Source organism: Aythya ferina (assembly GCF_964211825.1).
Source record: "Aythya ferina genome assembly, chromosome: 7".
Taxonomy (NCBI): domain Eukaryota; kingdom Metazoa; phylum Chordata; class Aves; order Anseriformes; family Anatidae; genus Aythya; species Aythya ferina.
The window spans coordinates 8,068,932-8,092,326 of NC_140302.1; the positions used below are offsets into that span (position 1 = coordinate 8,068,932).

At 45.7% G+C, this 23,395-nt stretch overlaps 1 protein-coding gene across 2 annotated transcripts in view; it reads right to left on the reverse strand.

Moving 5' to 3' along the window:
- Window positions 1-23,395, reverse strand: part of PRKG1 (protein kinase cGMP-dependent 1) — a 466,559-nt gene that overhangs the window by 417,565 nt on the left and 25,599 nt on the right. The window contains exon 1 of one of the 2 annotated variants that reach the window (XM_084525159.1): window positions 20,347-20,717. The exons of the other annotated variant lie outside the window; for it this stretch is intronic. Coding sequence (XP_084381285.1) covers window positions 20,347-20,657 — 311 coding nt within the window. The 5' untranslated portion in view covers window positions 20,658-20,717. Of the gene's footprint in view, window positions 1-20,346; window positions 20,718-23,395 lie in introns of those variants that run through there. 2 annotated transcript variants of the gene reach the window in all.

The following is a 23,395-nucleotide window of genomic DNA, read 5'->3' on the forward strand; positions in this document are numbered from 1 at the left end:
ATATGGTTTGGGTTTTTTGGGGGGGGATTAACTGCAGTATTTTAACATCTCACCACACATATCTTAATTTACCACCCTTTTCTAGGCTAGTATTTTGCATCCTACAAAAGAACAGCTTTAGATACTGGAAAATGGCACTCTCAGTAAGGGAAAGTCATCTCTCACCAACCACAATTTGCCTACTTCTGAAATGGCTGACACTTCTCAGAAACTCCCACACGAGCTTCACTTTGAGAAACCATTACCAGTACCTACAAACAGGACTGAGTGGCTACTTCCTTAGGTGAAGGGAACGGTGTGAGCTGTGGGCAGCTAGCCTGGAAAAACATGGAAACATGTAGCAAGGGCATGGTGAAGAGGAATAGGGCATCTCTCAGATGGTTGTATGCCTGGCCAGAAAATAGTGGTCTTTTGAGGGGTGTTATTCTCACACATCTCTCATTTTTGGTGCTCACATCCAGCATGACTGTGCCGGAGACTTTTCACACCAACAGAAATAGTAGAGGAAACATATGTAGCCATATGTCACAATGCCAAGGGATGAAGCAACAACCCAAACTCCTCCGGGAGGCTTCAGGTGGCAAGACTGAGCTGTGGAGATCCAGACAACACATCTTGAAGGTTGCAACAGTGTGTCTTGAAAAGAACCACCTACTTACTTTTAGAGCAAGAGTTTCTCCATCCATCAAGCAATTACACATGTACACTTCCACTGGTGGCACCTCCAAGCAGCGAGCTCTGGCTGGAGGCAGGTATCAGGAGTCTAGCTAAATGGCAACTAAAACAGTTCCCCAAAGTTTATTAGCATATTTGGAGGTCTGCATGGCTTCATAGTGATAGATGAACATGTAGACAGAGAACTGCATTTAGATGCCCTGGAGAAGAAAGTCACTGATAGCTGCTACAGAGATGGACTTCACCCTGGTGGAATAAGCAGGAAACCTGCCAAGTGGATGATAACCTAATTTAAATAGATGCAGAAATCCAATTAGAGATCCTCTGAGCAGAGACAGCTCATTCTCGTCTCTTGGATTAGAGGCTACAAACATGTTGCAAGCCTTTCTAAATGTGCTCTGCAGAAGCACTTTGCTCCTCCTCAGCAGAAGAACAACAGGGAAAGCTATCACAACAGTGTAAATACATAGCTGCTTCCAATGTAAGCTTAGTAGGGGCTTCACAGGGAATGTGATTTATTGAAAAAAGTGATGGAGATTTAACGTCAGTCACTGATTCACCTAACACTTCTGATGGATGCTACTGTCACTAGGAAAGTTCCTTCAGCCCATCTGCTTTTCTGCTGCCTGGCAAAGTCCACGGTTTAAATGCTATAGGTGCTCAACAGCAGAACCCAGACAAGCATTTGGAGTCTCAGTCCTTAAATAAATAATGTCCGGGATTTTAGGGAGAAGCACTTCTTCTCTCTTTAAGGGTCAGCAAAAGGACTGACATTAGCAGCCGTGCTTTGGGGTGTAAATATTTGGAAGATGTATGGGATTATCTGCACAGCACTCTCGCCCCAGCTGAGCGCCGAGGAGCAGGCTGCAGGGACGAACAGGCAAGCACTGCCGATGGATCTGCTTCCAGAGAGGTCACCTGGGGATACAGCAATCGTGGGAGCTGTGGAAGCACTATCGTGCAGGCTCCGTCTAGCCTCCTAAGAAACCCGATTACAGCTGGGCAAGCACCTTTTGGCAGACAGCATGAACTCCATGGAACCCGGTCAACAACTTTGTAACGTTTAAATGGAGGAAGAACAGCAGCAGGAAACTCAAACAGCGTCCACGGAAAACCAGTGAGGCTGGGGCCCATGGCAGAAATTCAGAGAAATTGCCCAATTCCCATGTATACTGTATCAAGACAAACTCCAGAGATACCTGCAAGCTACTCTGCCCCATCCAGCCAAGTGTAAACGCAAGTCAGAAAAGTTAAAATTAATGCTTTGAAGAGTAACAGTGGGAAATATGACATCGGAAGGATACTGAGTTCAAGCGGAAGGCAAGGAAAAGATTAAGCGATTTTAAAGACTCTAGGAAATGGTCCTTCTTTGATCAAAATAACTGCCCTCCAGGGGCTTTGAATGTTTCCAGGAATTTCAGTCTGAAAGTACACCATCAGGAGAAACATCCTATTTCTTGCAAAAAGGACGATATTTTTGCACAAGCAGTGCAGTAGTATCCTCACATTTTATGGCATCGCTTGCCTTCAGGGAACACTAACAGGAATGGACCTCTATAAAAATAAAAGGAGGATGCAGCACCATAAATGCGTACTGCCAAGGTAGAGCTGAGGAACAGCATGCTCATCTGGGAAATCATCCCTCAGAGCAAGTTTTGGGATTACCCCTGCAAGCATTTGCAACCTATTGGTGTTCCAGCCTAACAGTAAAGCAAGCCATAATCCCAGCACAAGAAACACTGAGGTATTCCCAAGAGAAAGCTCTGCTCTCTACAAGCAAGGTTATTTCAACCAGAAACGAGAGCACCACTTGTTTGTTGAGTATAGACTGCAGCGTACATTAAGCACATTGCCATTCTACCTCCTTTGGCAAGCCAAGAAAGCAATTCCTTTAATAAGGCAGGAAAGCTCAAGATTCATTCTGCTGAGATGTGAGTGATGGGAGACATATATATTTGCCATCACAGGACGGGCTCTGCAGACAGCAAACAAGGCTCAGTTCTCAAAGGCAGGATGCATGACACGCAACTGCAGCTTATTGCTGTCACATCAGGGGATGGGGGAATTCCATGTCAAGCACTGCAAAAGGACTGAGCAAACACGAGATGAGATGATGGCAATACAAGTGCAACGGAAGAGACAACAGATACTGAGCTGGTGGTAGGTAAATCCATAAATGCATACAGCAACGAGGATTTGAAAGTGCAAACAATCGTGTTAGAGAAAATACCAAGGGTTTACCTGAACATCACTGAGAGGAAAATAAGAGTTTCAAAGCTTTAAGAAGGATTGTATCTTTGATCTTCAAGCCTCTGGGATGGTCCTCTTATGCACTCCCAAGTGACAGGGCCTGAAACACCAATCCACCCCTACAAATGATGCCCTGGCTCTGAGATTTGATAAACCAGGTGAAATCCAAAGGAAGACATCACTTGGCTATCAGCATCCCACGCTTCAGCACTGCTGCAAGAATGCTAGTAGTAACTCAGTCATGTATGTTTCTCCCAAAATGCTTGTAACGTCGCATACAGAAGATGGATGGGTTTGTTGTGTACCAACTTCAGAGCACCACTGCAGCATATGATACAGCTGTGGGCAGTTATCAACGTCCCTGCTCCCCGTAATCTGGGATGAAGTGGTGCCACCAGACTGCTGCCCAGGTCCTTCAGAGATGGCTACCTGGAAGGCTGTAAACAGGGCTCCTCAAGGGGAGAAACAGCCCTGAAGGCTGAGAACAGACAGAAAGGACATAAGCCACAACAGAGCACAGAACTAAGTTACACTTATCTGCAGTGTATGAACAGCAAAGTAAGTTTGCTCACAGACCTAACGTACTCCATGTTTATTTTCTTTTCCTTGCGTTACTATCCTGTATTTACTTTCCACTTTCCCACCCTTATGTCTTATCACCTTCCCACACCACCTTCAAAATCAGAAATGCCTGCTTCAAACATGACAGCTTCGGATCATCTTTCTTCTTCCTTTAAGTACCTTACTTGACATTCCTAGGGCATCACACCATGGTTTCCTTTCCTATTTTCCCCTACCACTCAGATTTGACGAAACTGCAGACTGCAACAGGAGACAAGCAGGCAGCTGAGCCTCACGCCGGGAGGCAAAGGTCTGAAGGAAGACACAGCCAGCCTGGAAACAGAACTGAATGGAGACAGGGGCCCCAAGGCTTTCACCTGGAAAATCATGGAGGAAGCAACTGAGGTACTCGCATTAGATTTGGAGGGAAAAGGTGGAAAATGCACAAAAAATGTGGGAGAGTAAATCGGTGTGTCATTGAGATGGGAACGGCAGTCCTCCCTACACCTCACGCGCGGTTCTCTAGGGAACCAGCCGGTTTCCTCTGTCCCAAATATCTGATAGGGTTAAGGATGCAGTTTTGTTCGCTCTGAAAAGCACCTCTACAATTATCCCACATTCTCAGTGTGTTCTTCAGTCCACAGGCTGCGTTTTGGAAATATTTACATGAAGGGATACACAGAGAGAGCTAACGAGATGGAGAAGATATGCATGCCAAAGAGCTGAGTTATTTTGGTGTAGGAAACAGGAACTGCAGAGAGCTGAAACAATTTAAAATCCCATTTAACCCTGACAGGCCTGAAGAATGTTAATTAAATGACATTTAAGTGCATTTTAAAGACATCCAGACAGTTCTTTGCCCCAGAGTCAAAAGCAGATACAAGCTCTTGGCATACATGTTAATACAACACAAATTCAAGAGCAGAACGGGGCTAGGAAGGTGAGCCCAAGAGTATGTTAAAGCAAAGAGCCATGAAAGTAACTGACACTGAGACTCTTGGAAAAAAAAAAAAACACTCCCCTGTAGCAAGTTTATGGAAGAAAAGCACCCAAACCTTTGAAGTGAGTGAGCAAATAGCAGAACTTTCAATTGTTGGGTGTTTTTGTTGTTGTTTTCTACAATCTAAATTCAGTCTACTATCTCCTCTCTGCCAGCAAACAGCAACAGCAGCCAGAGCTGAAAGACAGCTCCATGACACCAGCGAGGCACAGCAGCCTGTCTCTGCACACCTCATTGTTTGCTTGCCTGGAGACCCACACTTCTAGGCCTGCCTTTACAGCAGGTTTGAAACTGTTTTTTTGGTTTTTTTTTGGTTGTTTTTTTTTTTGTTTGTTTGTTTGTTTGTTTTGTTTGTTTGTTTGTTTGGTTTTTGTTGTTGTTGTTTTTAATTGATTTCAGCTTATTTGCCCTAAACCATACACTGTGCAGGTCACCCACTGGTCATGCAAGATTCACCTATTCTAAACGAAATTGCTCTGGTCATCTAACAAAACCATTTTTTTCTAACTAGCTGTGGTACACAGACAGCTCTTTGGAAATGCACTTTAATTTTACCTGTGTCTCTATGAGGCAGATTCACTCCAGAAATGAAAACTCTTGGCATTTCTCCATTATGAAACACTGAGAACAGAGATCCACCTCTTGCAATTGAGGTAACCGATCAGTTTTGCCTGCTTGTCTCAATTTTCACCCCCTATTACAATAATAAAGTTACCAGTTATTTACTCATCTTTAATCCTGGTGTTCCTTAAAACAAAAGCTCTCTAAAACATTAGGTGTAATGTTCCTAAGGTGATGCTAAACTCATCATTGAAGACTTGGCTTACCACATTTTTCCTTCGCTACAGCACATGATTTTAGCAGTTGTGGCAGTAACATTTCAAATCACGACATTTCCTTCCTCCCGTGCTGCAACTCATCAATATTTTTACTAAAAATCAAAGGTAGAGACCTTAGGAACACAACAGTCAGTTTTCATCTGCCATTTTTACGTGTATGCCTCCACAGTTTCTTGGCAGTGATCTGAGAGAGATGATATATACTGTGCTTTTCCGTCCAAATCCTATTTGGACAATCTGCCTTTCAGGTCAAGGAATAAAATCCAGCAATTCCTATATATGGTGAATAATAAATCTGCATGCTACTTTCTGGGCTTTTATTGCAATAGGGACACAATGCTGTTCTATTTATAAAGGTCAAGTAAACTGGATGCAGTCTGCAGAGCTCTCATATCTCTGTATTATTAAAACAGAATATTTAGACAGCCCCTTTCAGAGACAAAAACAAATCTCAGTAATATTTTTGTCCCTCCGATCTCAGTTGAGGTATGCATACAATTTTGTGTACACTGTGTACATGACAATGAATGTTTATTTGTTCTTCATTTGAATTACGACAACTGTTATTTTTGAAACACTCTATAACATTTTAACAGGTTGTTTGAATAAGCCACAGCTATAAATCCTGCTCAGTTGTCAAGCAAGGAAAAAGCTCTGCATTACCTTGTGGGCAAGAAAATAAACTGCCCAGACGGCAAAGGGGGCGGGGGGAGCGGATGGGAGCAAGGACGGGGTTAAACAGTGCTTAATACACTTAATCTGGGTACCCAGAACAAAATAGTTGCCTTCAGCCATCCTCCAGGAAAGGAATGATGCCCACACTTTCACACAAATTGTCGAGGAGGTCATACGATGACTAAACAACACACAAAGCCAACACTATTTTCCTTAAATCTTCCTCAACTTTGTTAGAAGCAGCAAAGGTTTTCTAATCCTTAAATCAAGATCTCAAATTAAACAGTACTTACAATCATGTTGATGATTGTGGTGCAGTAAAATGCAGAGGCCTGCACACACGACCACTTTAATTGCATAGCTAATAGCACCCACGGATATGCAAGGACTGCAAACAGCCCTTCCGGACTCCAAGAAAGGCAGCAAATGAATGATCAAACAATGAAATCCTATCTATCTAAACCAATCTCTATAACAGCATTTACAGCTAAACGCTGAAACTTGCTGTGAACCCAGAAAACATATAAAATTCCTCACCTGACCCTGGTTTTTGAATTTCTGATGACATTTCGTCTTTAATGTTCTGCTACCATGGCCTCCAAGGCCCGGCAAATGCTGAGGACTGTGCCATGCTATCGAACCAACATCGAAGAACACGAGTGCAACCAAACACGCAGCTGAGGAAGAAGATATCTCCACAAGTTTCAGTTCTACAGCTGTCATCTTTCTCCCCCAAGCAGTTCAGAGAAATCTACAGAGCCAAGAGAGGTCAAGGCGAACGAGAAGTGACAGACAGAATTACGACTTGCAGGTACTCTAATTTCATGGCTTGGACAGGTATGCCCAGTACACCCAGCTGGAAGTTAAGCAGCAGAAATCCCAAGTGAGCAGCTGTACCTTCCAAGAATTAAGCTGGGCTCTACATAGCTTTTAGACTAGGGGAAAAAAAATCCAAAGAGTCTAGCCTGAATTTTAATTACTCAGACCTGCCAGGTGTTCAGATCCCTGGGATATTCCTAGTAGCAATAAGCCGTATTTTACAGATTTCTGTGTAATGTATTCTCAGGTGAATGCCAAAAGAAAACCCTAAATAAATCACTCATTAACCTACATCTGTATTGTTTTGTTATTTAGGTGGAAACTTGGGGAAAGTTTCTCCTCCTGTGACAATAAATGCCTATTAAATGAGAGCACCGGAATTTTAAGTGACCTATTTTTGCTAAAAACTTTGCCTTGTAGTTTGCTATTTAATTAGCTATGAAACCTAACTGCTAATCACCAATTGTTCATGCTTATGAAGGAATCAGAGTTAACATTATCTGTGATAAAAAAAATAAGACTTTGCAAATGATGGTTAATCAGCAAGGATAGCCAGACAGACCAAAGCCTACAAAATAAGTACATCTGAGAAGGAAAAACAAAAAATAAAGTAATAAACTAACTTCATGCTGTAGTCAGGCCACCTTTGAGGTTGCAAGAAGCATTTCTTGTAGGCATATGAAATCCTTCTCTTCTAACACTGAAACAACAGTCTGAAAACTCCCTCTCCTCATCTGCTCTGGCAAGAAGACTACAATATTTGCTTCCTTGAATAAAGTAACACCCATACAGAAATAAAGGGCTAAGCACACAATCACTACGAACAGCAGTGCCAGAAGAAGAGCCCACTGCAGGGGAAGAAGTTACAGGTGGCATCAAAAACATCAACTATAAGTGAAAATGCTTAATTAATTTATTTATTTTTCTTTAGGCATATGCTGCTTATTATGGATCAATAAGGTTTTGGTCACAGAGTAGAGTTTTGGGGGCTTGGTTGTTGTTGTTTTTTTTTTTTAAACATTAACTGTACTGTAACTAGAAGAGCCTGTGGATGAGAGAGAGCGCAAGCCTGGACACAGGGGCTGTACACCCAAAAGCCTGCCTTTTTCATTTTCAGCTGTAACAGATGTCCTCTCCGTACCACTCAGAATTACTCTTTTTGCAGCGAACAGAAGCCATGAACAGCCAAGACATTTGCAGACAGTATAAAAAGCGGTTTTGGGGGTGTGAGGGGGAGGGTCAAAGGCAGAAATCTGTTTATTTGGCACCTAAATATAGCCCAGTTAATTCAGCAAACATTTTTTCTCAACTACATGCTATTTTGTCTATATTTAGAGGCTGTAAGGAACCAGCTGTAGCATCACCATTTTATTACATTCTCCGATGGGGAATTCACTTTTGTTCCCCAGAACAAATCTCTGCTGTAAGCAACCATGACCACTCACCTGAGTCTTGGGTATAAAAAGTCAGTTTTCAGCTGAAGCCCCAGCAGTAGGATGGGCTCTTAACCTCAGCCTTACATGAAGGGGCTCTGCTCAGATACACCTGGCTGTGAACCAAGTCTCTAATAATCAAAATGGACACATCACAAACCTACTATTCGAGATGAGCCACACATTGATTAGGTATTTCATTCAACAAGATATGGGTGCCAGTAAAAGACAGGTTTCAACAGGCTGCATTCAGAATAGAAACTGCTTCTAAGAAAAGCCTTTTTAGATGGTAAACAAAAGTAGGTTTCAGTGTTTTGAGATGCTTGTTTAAAAAGCATTATAGCCCTCCAGATATTTTTCTTTAATAGGATCACATACCTGCGCACCTGCAGTATGTGGAGGCAAACCTTTTTTGCAATTAAAGTTATTGTACATTAGGGCTAGGGCTACACAGAATGATTTTTTTCCCTAATCGCTTAAATCTTGCCTGTTGAGGGTTTATCGTATGGACAAATCTCTGCCAGTGCAGCATCTGATTTATCTCTTTAGATGAGTACGAAAGGCACAAACAGACAACTGATTTCACTTCTCAGAAACACTCGCGGGTACTTTTTGTAAAGCATAGGCAATAGGCAACAAAGGATAGCTTTTTACTCAAAAAAAAAAAAAATCTACAATTTTTCTCCAATGCTTTCACGCTAATTTGCTGAGACAGCTGTCCTTTATTCTCAGTATATGTACTGTAGAAAAGTGCACTTGAGTCTACAAAGCAATCTAGAGAAAATGGTATCAGGGAATTCAATGGCCATGTCTGAGCAATCCCAGGATCGCCAACATGAGCAGATAAAAAACAGACTTTCAGGTCTTCCAGAAACGTGCAAAGCACGAGAAAGGTTTTAACCAAGCAGATGATGTCAGTGCAGAGAAGAAGGCTTGCCCAGCAGCGCGAGCAGGACTGACCACGCTGTCCATCTCCCTGTGGTGGACCTGGAGGCCCTACCCTTTCAGGCCCTACACAAACAGAGTAGCAGTTCATGATGCTTATGATTAAACCTGCTCATGGTTAAATAGCTTCCCTCGTCTGTGTGGTCCTACAGACAGAATTTTGGCTCACATGCCACTAAGTCCAGTGAGTTTAATCATATCATTGGATTCCCAATTATAACACATACACATCACAGACTGCATCAAGATTTAAAAAAAAAAAAAAATATCCACTGCAAAAGAAAAAAGCAGATACAGTTTCACTTTAAACCTGCACCAGAAGGAGTCCCTATAGCTCAAAACCAATGACAGCGAAAAGAACCACCATGCTCCAGAGGTTAGGTCCCCACCTGAAATTTGAGTGATGTGGGCTCACGTGCCTCACCCTGCCCAATTTCAAAAAAGCCCTGTAAGCGTCCATCCTCACTATGTTGTTGGGACAGACTCACACCCTGTGGAAGCTTTTCCATTTGTACCTGCGCATACCGCAACTATGCCTCAAGACAGGTTTATGCATCCCGAGTGAGGCTCTGAGCATTAGGCTACTGGCGACCTATATGAGCTCCTTTTGGCTTTCAAAAAAAAAAAAAATTACCAATTACCTGCTGTGTTTATGCAAAACTAATGGACTAAGGGCATGAAATCCAAAAGCTACAGTTTGTTTATGCTGTCCCTTTTGGGCTTGCTTTGCCTCCCTAAATAACAGCAACAGTTGTACAATGTCTGAAGGAAAATCAGTTGGGGATTTAAGAGGGAAATGATAATTAGTTCCTAGTCATGGACAACACATGCTGGTGAAGTACCTACCACAGCGGCTGAGGAACTAGCACCCACAAAGCAGAAGGCAGAGCAGCTGCTTCAGGCACAATGGGAGTAGAGGCCACGTCTGCAAGCACACAGAGCCCAGCATCACTCTCAGCAGTGCCTAACACCCAGCCACCAGCAGCAGCACACAACAATCCCTTGTTCGAAGGTACTGGGTAAGGCACACTGGTATTCAGGCTCACTGCATCTGCAGAAAACACTTCTTGACAGTGCACGCCCTCCTGCAGGTGCATTAATAAACATAGCAAATAAATGGAGAGAACTAAGACCAATAGTTAGCGTTCCCTTGGGACCCCTCTAATGAAAGACCGCTGGGTCGCAACACAATATCCATCCCACAACAGATCACTGTGCTGCTGCCAAAAAAAAGGCCACATGAGCTCTTCCTGCCAACGCAAGCTGCAGCTCTGATACACCCTGTCAGAGTCAGTTAAGCAACAAAATAAGAGAGCTGCACCACCTGTGCCCTTCTCCAAGCAGAAGTGCTCTGAAAGTTCAATTATCTTCCTGCAGCAACAAGTCTAACTTCAAATGGCAACTCAAAGGCTGGGTCTTCCTTTCAAGAACTGCAAGGAATGCTCTGAAGCAAGATATCTTCAAGTAAGCATAGAGTATCTGCATTATTTAAGCTCTCCCTATGTCCTCATTATCATAGTATCTGAGCACATTTGTGTCTGGGTATACAGCTAATAGAGAAAAGCCATCATCTCTCCATCCTTCATTTCTCTTGTGTGCCTTGCAGATCTGCACTTCTACTAGAAAAACAGAAAGCAATCATGTATTTGATGAGCAGGAGATGTTACCTCCCCTTCGTGCGATTGCTCTGTTAACAGGATCTAGAAGTGCAAAGATGTGTAAGAAAAAAGCGCATGTACACACACACACCCCAGCTCAGCACGTTCTCAAACACCCAGCATGTTTTAGCCACACCATCAGGGCGCTGGGCCCTGAGGTAGGTATGGCATGAAGGCAGGCCCATCCCGCTCCCAGCTGAGATTTGGCCACTAACTAGGCCATCTGTACACCCCCCAGCAGCGAGAGCCAAGGATTCAGCCCATGGGCATGACTGCAGGATCGATGACCAGCATATGATTCTGCTACCGCCTCACAGTGCTGCGATGTTTTGGCAATGGCACCTCAAGGCCATTACTGCTGACTGACAGCCCTGACATGAAGCAAAGTGCAGCTCTCGCTGTGGGTCCCTTTCAGTGTTAGTTCCTTTGGCCAGGGGAAGCGTTATCTGGCTTTCGTCTGAGCTGAGCGAGGGCCAGGCAACCCACCTGACAGAACTGCTGTTTCCCCTAACGGGAGGCCTTGGGACATCACATTTGATCCGTCACAAGTCAATGGATCCTGCACAAACTGGCCTGCTAGAAAAGCTGGACTGTCAGGAAAATCAAGCTTCCTGCACCATCTCATGCTGCAGCCACTGGAAGCTTGCTGCCTCCTGATGTATAGAAGGAATGAGGGAGGTTTCTTTGGGAGATGTAAAGTCTTGACCGTAACAGATGGGACAGCTTTGTGGCTGAGGGAGAAGATGAGCAACCATCTGTAGGAAGAGAGAAAAACCCTGGGGAAATGGAGGAGCAGGAACAGGAACAAACAGTCCAGGGAAGTAACTAAGGGCCAAGAAGAAAAGGGAAGGGAGACCCTTTCCTGAGAGGAGCAGTCTGCTCTGCCACGGCAGGCAGGAAGGCCAGACCTGTGAGGGCTCAGGAGCACAGAGCCAGAGTATGTGCTGTGAAAGGGACAGGGAGGACATCCAGCGCATGCGGGAACCTCAGCAGAAACTTGGAAGCAGAGATGGAGGGAACACATGCAACAAATTCAGCCCACAGACCGCAGTTTGCAATCCCACCACAGGTCACTCCTGGAAACTGGAAGGATGTACCGTTTCCTTTACCCTCCTCAGCCCCCTTTACAACTCCTGAAGGCCCAGTTTCTCCATCCGCCCTTCTTATGGCAGGAAGAGAGAAAAGAAACCCTACTGCCTTGTCTGCCTGTTCAGCAAGTCTTTGCTGCTGCCTACCCCGCACCTCTGCAGCCTCCCAGGCAGGTATCAAACTGTCTGGCAAGCTGCCGTCATCACAGGACCGGTCTCTGTGACAGCTGCATTGAACAGCACTGCTCAAGATCATGTGTCACTTATCCTGTGTCAGAAGTATTTACTTCACACATTCATTAAAAAAATAAAAAAATAAAAATAAAATCGAACGACAAACATAGTAGTTGCCAAAAAACGCACGTCTCCTGTATGTGATCAGATTCAGCTAACTTTGCCAACTTTGCTCATAACCCATTGCAGGATTTTACCAATTTAAACCATACCAAAACTTCAAGGCAAACATCTGTATGCATTTATGCATGTATTTCCAACTCAGAAAGGACAATCTCCCATTTTAACTAAAGAAATTTCTCAGGCTTCTAAGAGACATGATTTTCAAGGCCTATCAATAGCAACTAAAACAACTGGTATTGTTTTGAACAAGTACAAACTTCCAGCTGCATGGCGTTATTTGCATCACTTTTGGTTTAACTACACCTTCATTATCTGCTTGCCTATTGTCACCTCAATGTGCTGTTTCAGTCATAAAGTGATTGATTTCTTCTACTCATTAGAAACATCACACACCAGGGAAGTTATTGTCTTCATTTGGATTCGTTTGCCTGTGGATTACAAGAACATGAATTCCCCTCACCCAGTGGACTTTTGAGAAACTTGCATCCAGTAGGCAGTTTAAATAGTAATAAGCACTGACAGATCCAGATCCCAGGGACCAACTTACACTGGGGGCAGGGATGTGATGAAAATCTAAAGCCGTGGCTCCATGTCACCACATATTTACTCTTTTGCTCCTGAGTCTGAATTACACTCTATAGCCATTCCGCTGCAGAAGCCAACAGCGCTAATACATTTCCGAAGCACTGGTGATATTTGTAAAAAAATCCATATACACCACCATTATCAAGATTAAATGGTTTTATATTCTAATAAAAGTTCATCTTGTGCTAATGTACTACACCTATACATACAGTATGCATATACATGCACACACAACTGTCATTATGTCCATTTCTTGGAAGCGAAGATAGTAACGCTCAGGCATGTACAAGAGTACAGCTCCTTTCCAGCTGAGCCAGACAGCTACGTTATGATTTCTCCTGTTCATCCCAACTACCCACCACCTCACAGAACATGATATGGCTTTATTTCAGTGATATAAACTGCCACCAACAAACAAGCACTAAATAGAGTCCAAATAACCCTAACTCCACTTTGCAACGTCAGGGTCTAGGAGCCCATTTTCTACTTCAAAACCACACACCAGTGTTCAAGTTTGGCTGTATGTGCTCAGGCACTAGTTTCCAAGGAAACCAGGGACTGCATGAACATTGCAAAATGCAAGTCCTGTGCTCACTGTTCCACAAGTACGCTGTAGATATCTCCGTGACACAAACCCTCCCAGGTAGGTACTCTACCAGTGTTTCAAAGAGACCTTTATACAATTTCAGACTTTCGGATGTCAGTGTACACAGGACATACCGAAACAATGCTAATACATGCAACCAAGACACTTTCTATAGACACACAGAAAACAAGAAAGGAATTATTCGATAAAGGAGTTGTTTTAGGCTCCAGTGTAACAAATACTTTTTTTTTTCCTGCTCTATTAGATCTTCGAAACAAAAATAAGCTGCACAAAATGTGAATGGCATGGACTTCTCTGCCTGCACATACCCTCTGGAAATGTCAAAACAGCAACTGAAAAACATCTGCAGAGGTATTTATCCTTTAGCCAGCTACAAATGCATTTTGGCACCACAAAAAGCCAGAAGACAAGAAATATCAGCAGCACAGGCAGTTAGGGGTGTCATTTAAGACAGTAATCAAAGCAGTCTCCCAGGACCATTACCTTAAGAGAAGGTTCACGTTCATTGACTTCTGAAATTTTAGCATACCACAGTATCTATTCCAAGCAGCATAAGCAATGAAACCATTACATATCAAGCTGCTGTAGGATTTGTTGTTTTGTTGTTGTTGTTGTTGTTGTTTTGTTTTTGTTTTGTTTTGTGTTTGTTTTTTAAACTCTGCAGCGGAGCATCTTCCCCCTTGACTCACACTCTGCATCAGGTCCTCAGTGAGAGGGTGTTCAGTACAGGCATGAAGTCCTTTCCCCTTCCAGCAAGTCTGCAGGACGAGTAGCCTAAAGCCTTGCCCACATACATTTTTGCCCACTATCAGCACACTGATCTGGTGAGTTTTCTGACTCATTTCTGATACGTAGAATGCATATTGTATTTAGCAACACAGGATGCAAAAGCTCAGGACAACTTTCACAGCAAGTCTGAAGAGATGGCATTCATGCCCAAGGCCAGGGATCTTAGTTTCTGCTGATGTACTTTAAAACTACCCATCAACAGCATCCATCCAATAATACAAAGAGGGGGAAAAAAATCTCTAGAAAGTGAATTTATGGAGACTTATTAGAAATTAAAAATATGTTAATGACAGCCCTTTGTTAAGAGCTATTAGCTGGCTTAAAACTACTGTACTTGCTGAATAGCTTTGTTTTGCAGTCACCAAAAAAATCAATATAGTTTCTAAACAAAAGTTGTTTTGCTTAAAAACGTTGTGTTTTACACTATGCTGCTAAAATAAATATCCAAAAGCTGCAGAGATTCAGAGAGCTTTGTGTTGCTTGCTGCTACTAAGCAAAACTAAAAATAATTGAAATTGCACTGAAGTTTACTCTTGCCACCACTACTCAAAGCAAGAATCAGACACAAAATGACAAAACAGATGGTTTTAATACCTTTGTCCAACAAATTACTTTTGACCTTCCTTTGAATAAAAACATGTCTGGTCATTACAGTTTACAGTTGGCATAAAAATTACCTGCGTAAACAAGTGCACTTCAGAGATGACCCAGACACTACTTGGATATAGAAAAATCTTTGTCCCCTGCATAATTAGATACAATACAGTTATTCCTTACCACTGCTAGTAACCTGAGTCTCAGAAGGCTGAATCATATGAAGAGCAAACCTATCAGCCATCTCAAACTGCCACTTCACAACACATTGAGTGGCACAGACTTCGAAGCATGAGTCACGTGCGTGCTCCTGTGCAGAGGAAAGCCCCATCCACCAGCACCACAGTACTTTGCTACTGCCAAACCAGACCTGTCAAAACAGAGCAAAATAACATTTGACTGACTTGCATTCTCCACTATCTTCGCCATGCTGCACGCAAAGCTCCTGTCAAGGAGCATATAACCTTTCACAATGGAAACCCATCCCTGCAAAGCAAGAGATACGAGTTTCTGAGCTCTCGGACCTGCTGTGTGAGCACGCTGGGTGCCTGGGAGTGTCTGCAAGCTGCCTCGGCTGACCACACAAGTAGGGGAACAGCGGGCACCTCGTCCCTTCCATAGATCTCCTACCTGTGGAGAGGTGTTGCCCCATTGCCTCAAAACCTCTAAGTCCCCCATACCAGTGAAGTCCTAACCCTAAGGTCCCAAAGTCCCCTGAATCACAAACACCCACTGACTTCGGTGGATGCCAGAGCTCAATCAGGAATTAGCAGGAATTTCCAGGCATGGAAATTCTTCTTTAGGACAACACTGACACTCAGACTGAATAAACGTTACGTCACATAGCAACCCCAGCAGTTAATTACACTCAGATCATAAATTAATTCCAACTGGTCCCATCACATGGAATTATATTTTGATACTGGGGAAAAAAAATATAAGGTTGCATCACTGTTGCCTGTTTACATCCATTGCTGCTGACTGCTTTTGACATTCTGTGCTGTGTGACACCAAAACCTGAACGCAGCACGACTGTAGAGGCCACCACTCCTTGCCTGGTTTCATAGCTCCTGCGTTACTTTTCAGGAAGCAATCACTCCAGGAAGGTTGTCTCAGCTCCTGATCACAGGCCCCTCACTAACCTCTGTTTTGAGTGGTTAAATTATGTTGCAACCATCCTCTAAATTATTGTAGAAACAGGAATGTGTGCATTTTTTTAAAAAAGGGGCTGTTGTTATATTTGGAACTAGTTTAAGAGTTGTTATTAACGGACGGCTCCTAGGTACTTCAGCATAGACATCATTTATAAATATCAGCAGATAACTTTATGCAAACACTCTAAATATGAAGTGCTTTTCAAATATTTCTGTTTCTTTGTTATTACTATTATGATCGCTTAAAAATATGCCCCTGGCCCATACAAGATATGCACATTTGCCTTCAAAGCATCGCTTTAGCTGTTGAAGGGATTTTGTTAAATCTCTTGTATGTACGTTGTACTTTCCCTAAGGCTATGCAACCAAATATGGGTTTTGTTTTTTTAAGACCCAGAACTCTTTAACACCACACACAGACTGCTCCTCCCCTCCAAAATGAATATAAGATTTTGGCAGATTTCCCAATTTTACATTCAAAGCATTCCTAAGTTTGTTAACTCATAAAAACAAGTCTTTTTCCATCTTACTCAACAGTTTCTATAAATGACACAGCACTTTGCCTCATCTCAGTGAAGGCAATGACAGAGCACACGCCACCTCTGACAAGAGAAGACCGGGCCCTATAAATCCTTCATGCTCATTAGCTCTCCGCTTTGGTTTCCATTCCACTCGTACAATTTTTTTCCTTCTGGAAAACAAAATATGCTGATTACACAATCTTCCATCAAAAAGAAACCATACAGCAGGGGCCGATCACAAAAGGAAACATCATTTTAAAGTAAGAGTCCTGGGTGTTTTCCCACTGTAAGTGCAAAATAAGGAAAGCAAAGAAACAAATGCTACAGCTTCCTAACTGAAAAAGCTTGTTCTTCAGTCTGCAGCTTTGTAAAATGTTAATTGAAATAACTGTTGGTACAAACTTGGTCTCACAGTACTCTTTTAAAGCTGACAAGCTGTTAGCAGTCAGAATATATCCTGCAAGAGGTCAAAGGTGTGGAAAAACAAACAGAGCAGCAATTCTAGGAGATGAAGAGGAGATAAGGATATGTCATGGCATTTTGCAGCCAGGGAAAAGCATCCAGCATTCTCAACAGTCTTTACCAACAAACTCCAGTCACTTCTTGAAACCTTTGGGGTGAAGAAAAACAAAACAAAACACTTTAGACAACCTTAATCTAGTAACTTCAATACAAAGACTGATAAAGATGCAAATGTATGACTTATCTCATTGGTCTCATAACTGAGAAGAAACTGGCAGGATGTGTCCCTCTGCATATTTTAGCTATATACTCCTCACATGAACTCCCATTTCACGTTAGTAGGATTAAAAAATAATAATAATAAAGCCAAAATAAGCACAATATTGCAACAGGGACTGAAACTGAACGCTCTGAAACAGATTTAAAAAAAAAAAAAACTATGTGTATCTTAACCAGCGGTTTTTCTGCATGCAAGGTAAGGCCTTGCAGGAATTTTCATGCTATTTTTCCCTAAGAGGCAATTAAATTTATTTTCACACTTAAAAGACATTCAGAGTTTAATTATTTTATAACCAAGAATCTTTCATGTGGCATCAAAACAGCTTCCACAGATGTTTTACCACAGACAGACAGACAAGTAACACAAGCTATCATGCTTTCATGATCAGCAATCATTTCCAATGGGCTTTTGCTGGCCCATATAACATCCAGGTGCCTTAGGTGCTCCACCAGATCAGGAGGTCATACCCAGCACCACTTCGCCACTCAGCTGAAAAGGGAAGGAAAAAAAAAAAAAAAAAAGAAAAAAGCTGCAAATACAGGCAAGCAAACAATGGATTCTTTCCTTTGTCCTCTTGGCGCTCCTACTTTGCATAATGCTGAAAAACGGGCAGATACCAAAGGCTGGATCCCATCACCTCAAGAATTCTTGAAGTTCAGCAATTGGGAAAAAAAGTCAACCCTGCCTTTTATGTTTTAATTGTGGTTGGCTTCTAGCTCCTTTCTACCCTAACCTCCAGTACCACCATAAACCATTGTTCTGAACATCAAAGTATCGTAAAGATTGTGTTCTGTTTGTTTAATCAAGACAAGGGCTTCTCAACCACACGTGAGCAGACTGTGCAAGTCACATGTAGAAAAGTGTAAGAAAAATCACAATTTAAGTATTAACGATACCAATAAATTAAAGTAGTTGTGCTTCCTCACCCAGTTTCCCAGACATAGACACCACGATGAGAACAGCTTATCGGGATTTTAATGGTAAGAACTCCAGGCAAAGCAGAACACGCGGCTCCTGCTTCTGCTTTCTTTTACATAGGGATATCTTCCTTTCCACTGAAATGTTCAAATTAAAAATGCTCAACAGTGCCATACCTTATGGATTTAGAAAGTGCCTGAAATGACCACCAATCTCCAGGACACCACATTGCCTCAGCAGGCATCAATCCTCTGTTGCAAGGCTTTGAGAGCTGACCACAAAACACGACTGTTCAGGCAGAACTGTGAATACTAGAGCAGAGCACGGTCCTGAAGCTGTGAACAGTGATCTTTCCCACCTCAGCAATTAAGGTGTGAAGCAGTAACTCAGCCTGGAGTATCCTAAATGGCATCGGAGTATTGACCGTGGAAGGTCAATATTAAATGCAGCTTCAGGCAGGTAGCATGCACTACGCTCCAAGTGAGGCTACAGGAAGGCATTTATGGAATGAGAAACTAAAATTCAAACCAGAAAATGTTAATTCAAAGCTTTGACAGGCTTCCTATGTATTTCACTGCATGGCTCAGAGACTGAAGGTTTGCTCTGCTTAAAGTTGGAGCTCTTTCACAAGCTCTGGGTGATTCAGCATACAGCTCTATCAGTTAAAACGCAAGAACCACCACATCTGATGTGCAGCAGCGCGGGTTTCTCCATACCAAACCCTCTGGGAGCGAAGCCTTGACCCGCCACTGCCCTCAGCTCCCCACCACCATTTTGTGCTTGGACATCAAGGGGTGAGCACGCATACACTTGTGAGAGAAAAATAAGTGTTTCTGTCAGCGACAGGCTGGCGTACAGTGGAAATTATAGCCCAGTCCCTCACGGCAGACTCATTGTTTGCTGTTTGGGTGTGCTGTATGCTAACTGAAGGTACCACAGGTGTGCTCGCGGTGCCAGAGAGCACCAGCCCTCGGTCCCTCACCGCTCCTCAGCTGCCTTATGCTAGCTATGCTAGCTAAGAGCTCGGGCTGCCAGGCGGCCGGGCACCGGGGCAGGGGGACGCTTTCTGCGACCACCACAGCATCGCCCCGCCGCTGGGACGGATCCCGATCCGCAGCCGTTTGCCTTAAAAGGGCAAAATATCTGTGGACAACCGGCAGCGGGGAGGGATGGAGGGCGGGGAAGGGGGAGCCTGCCCCCGCCACACGGCGGCTCCTCGGGCCCGGGCCCGGCCGAGGGTCCCGGCCATGGCAGCCGCCTCCTGGGGCGGTTGCCGGGAGACGGCGGGGCCCCGCCATGGCGGCGAGCAGGGCAGGGCAGGGCCCAGGCGGCCCGGCTCCGGCCCCGCTCTCGCTCTGCACCGCGGGCAGCGAGCGGCAGCCTCGGCGAGGGCGATGGGGAGCACCTGGGCGCCTCGCCCACGGCACCTGCGCGGGTGCGGGGCGCTTTCTGGGTGGGTTTTATACGTATTATTATTAATAATAATTATTTATTATTATTATTATTATTATTATTATTATTATTATTATTATTATTATTATTATTATTATTATTATTATTATTATTATTTTGGTGGAAGGCTCCGCTGCCTTTTTGCAGGAGGGATGCGGCTGCCAGCCGGGTCAGCGCCGCGGCCACGTGCGGCGGCGACCTGCGTCCCGAAGCTGGGGGGGAGGGGGGGAAGGAGAGAAAGAAAAGAAAAAAAAATAATAATGATGGAAAAAAAACAACTACGGGGACGTTCTGGCCGCGACCCGGCGCTCCCGTGCCCTCTCGGTTCCGCGGGAAGATGTCAGCCGCCGGCCGGGCGCCTGCAGCCCCGATGCCCCCCGTCCTCCTCTCCCCTCGGGAGCGCCGCGGCTCAGGGACCGGGGGGCTCCGCTCCCCCCACGAAGCCGCCGCGGTCCGCGCAGCCTGCAGCGAGGCAGGACGGCGACACCCGCCCCATCCCCGTCCCTGCCGCTCTCCCTGCCCGCAGCCCCGCCACCAGCTCCCCCCCTTCCGCGGAAGCTTCGCCCCCTCGCCGCCCACAGCCCCCGGCCGGCCACGCTCCCAGCGGCCGGGCGCGGAAACTCCGCCGGTGCCCGGAGCTCGCAACTTTCCCGGAGCTGCAGGCGACCGCTCAGCCGTGCTTACTGCGGGCTCTTGGGGTAGAAGGGGAGGGTGACGTGGCTCAGGTCCTGGATGTCGAAGGCGGTGGGCTCGGCCGAGATCGCCTGCCGCTTGGTCCGCTGCTCGCCCTGCAAGGTGCCGGCGCTCTGCTGCTGCGCCTGCTGCGTGGCGGGCCGGATCACCGAGCGGTACTTGTCCAGCTCGTTTTGCAGCTTCTGGATCAGTTCGTCCTTCTGGTCCAACTCCAGCTCCAGCTCGTCGATGAGCGCATCCCGCTGCCGCAGCTCCTCGATCTTCTCCTGCAGCGCGTACTGTAAATCCCGCAAAGTGCCCATGCTCCCGCCGCCGCCGCGCTCGCCCCTCGCCTGCCGCCCGGCAACTTTCCCCCAGGGCCGCCCGCCGCCTCCCCGCCCCCGGCCCGGCTCCCCCCCACCCCACCCTGGCCCCGCTCCGGCCCCCGGGGCCCCGCCGCCGCCGCCGCCGGCCCCCGCGGCCCCGGAGCCGGCTGCGCGAGGGGCGCTCCCGCTCCACCGGCGCCAGGCGAGGCAGGAGGACGGGCGGGAGGCTCGCACACGCCCGCACACACGCGGCGGGCAGGAGGGGGCGGGCGGCCGGGGCCGAGCCCGCCGCGGAGCTCCCGCCGCCTGCCGGGCCGGGGGCAGCGCCCGGGGCCGCGGGGGGCGCCCCCTGAACGCCCCCGCTGAGGGGAGGCCGCTCCCGGCGGGCCCAGCCCCGTGTCTGCCGGTGCCTGCCGGGCTCGGCTGCGGGCGCTTCGTGGGGCTGGGGGTGTGAGGGAGCGGGCAGGTTTCGGTGGCTGCTCCGAGGGGAGCACCAGCTGGCCTCGGGCTCGGCCAGCTCTGAAAGCCCGGAATTTCACGCCGGTGTTGGGCCGCGCTGTCAGAGCCCGGAGGCAAGGCATGGGGGTCTCAGAGCACTTCAAAAAACATGCACGCAGTTAAAATATGGGAACAGGGCTCTCTGCACAGCCCCACAAAATCCAGGTGCTACCACACCGAACCCATGTGGGGGTAGCCGGTGCACGAGGGCTTTCTGCCTGTCAAGGCACCATTGCACACTGGTTCTACCTCTGCCATGCAGTTCATGGGGCTGCGGCACAAAAATAACGAAATAAAATAAACGAGCCACATCGGCCAAACCCTCCGTGCCAAATGGCTCTGTTTTCTCTTGTCTTGCGCACCCCAAGCACAGAAAGGACTGTGCCATAGCACCTTAGAAGGGGGAAGCTGTGGGCAAGCAAATGAACAGTTTGGGGTTTCCCGCAAAGATTGAAGGGTCATGAAGAGTCAGGGGTAAAAAAAAAAAAAAAAAAAAAAAAAAAAAAAAAAACAGCCCAGGTAGGTGTGAGCACTGAGCCACCAGCATGGATGTTTTCAGGGCAGCACCTGCAGCTGCTTCAGCTCCTCCTGGAGTTTGGGCTGGGGAGGAGAGCTGGGGGATGCAACGGTGGATGGGTTTTTGAGGTGGGTGCTACCTACTACATGTTTGTATCTGCTGCTGGCAGTGTCCAGGCCTCCCAGCAGGGCATGGGAGAGGAATAAGAGAGATCCAGACAGTGCTTATGGGGTTGGTTTATTTTGGTGCTGCATGCTGGTGCTTGGCTGAGTCCAAAGGCCAAGCTCTCATCCTGCAGATGGTCTTTATAAAATTAAACAAAAAGAAAAAAGAACGGACAAGGAATTACAACTACTACCTGTTCAACACTGCTGTTTGAAAGGGCCTGGATTCTGCTCATAAATCTGGTGTGAGGCTCTGCAGGTTCGTTGACGTACGTGATACCTTCTGCATTTTTCAAGATGCATGTGTGGAAAAAAATAGGGTTATGTAAAATGCTTCAGCTCTCATTCTACTTGCCATATATGCACCAGACACAAAAGCAAGGTTCCCTGATTGTTTTCATGAGTTGCCGCCACGCTTTAAGTTCAGACAGCGTGTTTTTGCGTGTGTGTGTGTAGCTCTTCCATTTCAACCTTCCATAATTCACTGGGAGCAAAAATACCAAATACCTTCTGAACATTTCCATTTCAAAGATGGACGGTGTTAAATGGATGCACATGTGCTGCCTACAAACTAGAAATCAATGATAAAAACACATATAGCATTGAGCCAACATGCTTTTATTGTTTTCCTCCCTACAGAAGCAATGCAGACTGGTGGACGAGGGAGATGCAATACAGTTAGCTGAAGCCCACCAAGATTCAAGAGAATAGCATCCCTGGGGGAAATTTGTGCATAATTTCTCGATGACAAGCAGTAAAACCACATTACTCAGTTCCTATTAGAGGTGCACAGCCTGTGACTGAGACAGCATTACAGAGATAAGAAAAGATCTGGAGAAAAACATGAGAAATTATGGGGAATAAAATTGGCAAGGAATTTATCAAGTATATGTAAAGGGAATATTTATTTACAGGTGGAAGGTAGGTTTTCAGAAGACCTACAGGAGAGATTATATGGCTTGACTTTAGGTCTGTGACTATAACCAGCAGCCGTAAATTTGTGGCCAGTCTTCCCCAGCTGACAGATGAGGCCAAAGCAGCCCAAAGGGTTTTGCAAGCTGCCAGCCGAGGTGTGCCACCTGAAGGCAGCACCCAGCTGCCTACTTTCCACTGCGTGCTGCTCTCCCAGGGAACCCATCAGGTAAGTGCTACCGCCCTGCTCCAATAAAAATAAATCCTCCCATCCTGCTCCTCTCAATTTAATGTTCCCCCCCCCCAAAAAAAAAAAAAATCTCAGACTCTCAAAGCAGCTGCTTTGTCTTCTTGATCCCATGAATGGAAAGAAATGGCTCTGAGGAGAAGAATGGCAGGAATGCACCAACTGGCTCAGTTTCGGGAGGATGGGGTGAGGCTGCTTGCAGTTTGTTAAGGGAGCCTGTGGCAACCACCATCCCAAAGCCTGCTCCTAACCTGGCTGTTGCAATGCCATGCCTCGCCTTGCACATGAATGCAAGAAGCCAAAAAACAGCATCTGCAGGCAGTGTTCTCCCCATCCTAAAACACCGCACCAGGCCCGCCAGTGGGAATCACATGCAAAATGTGCAAAACATGGCCAC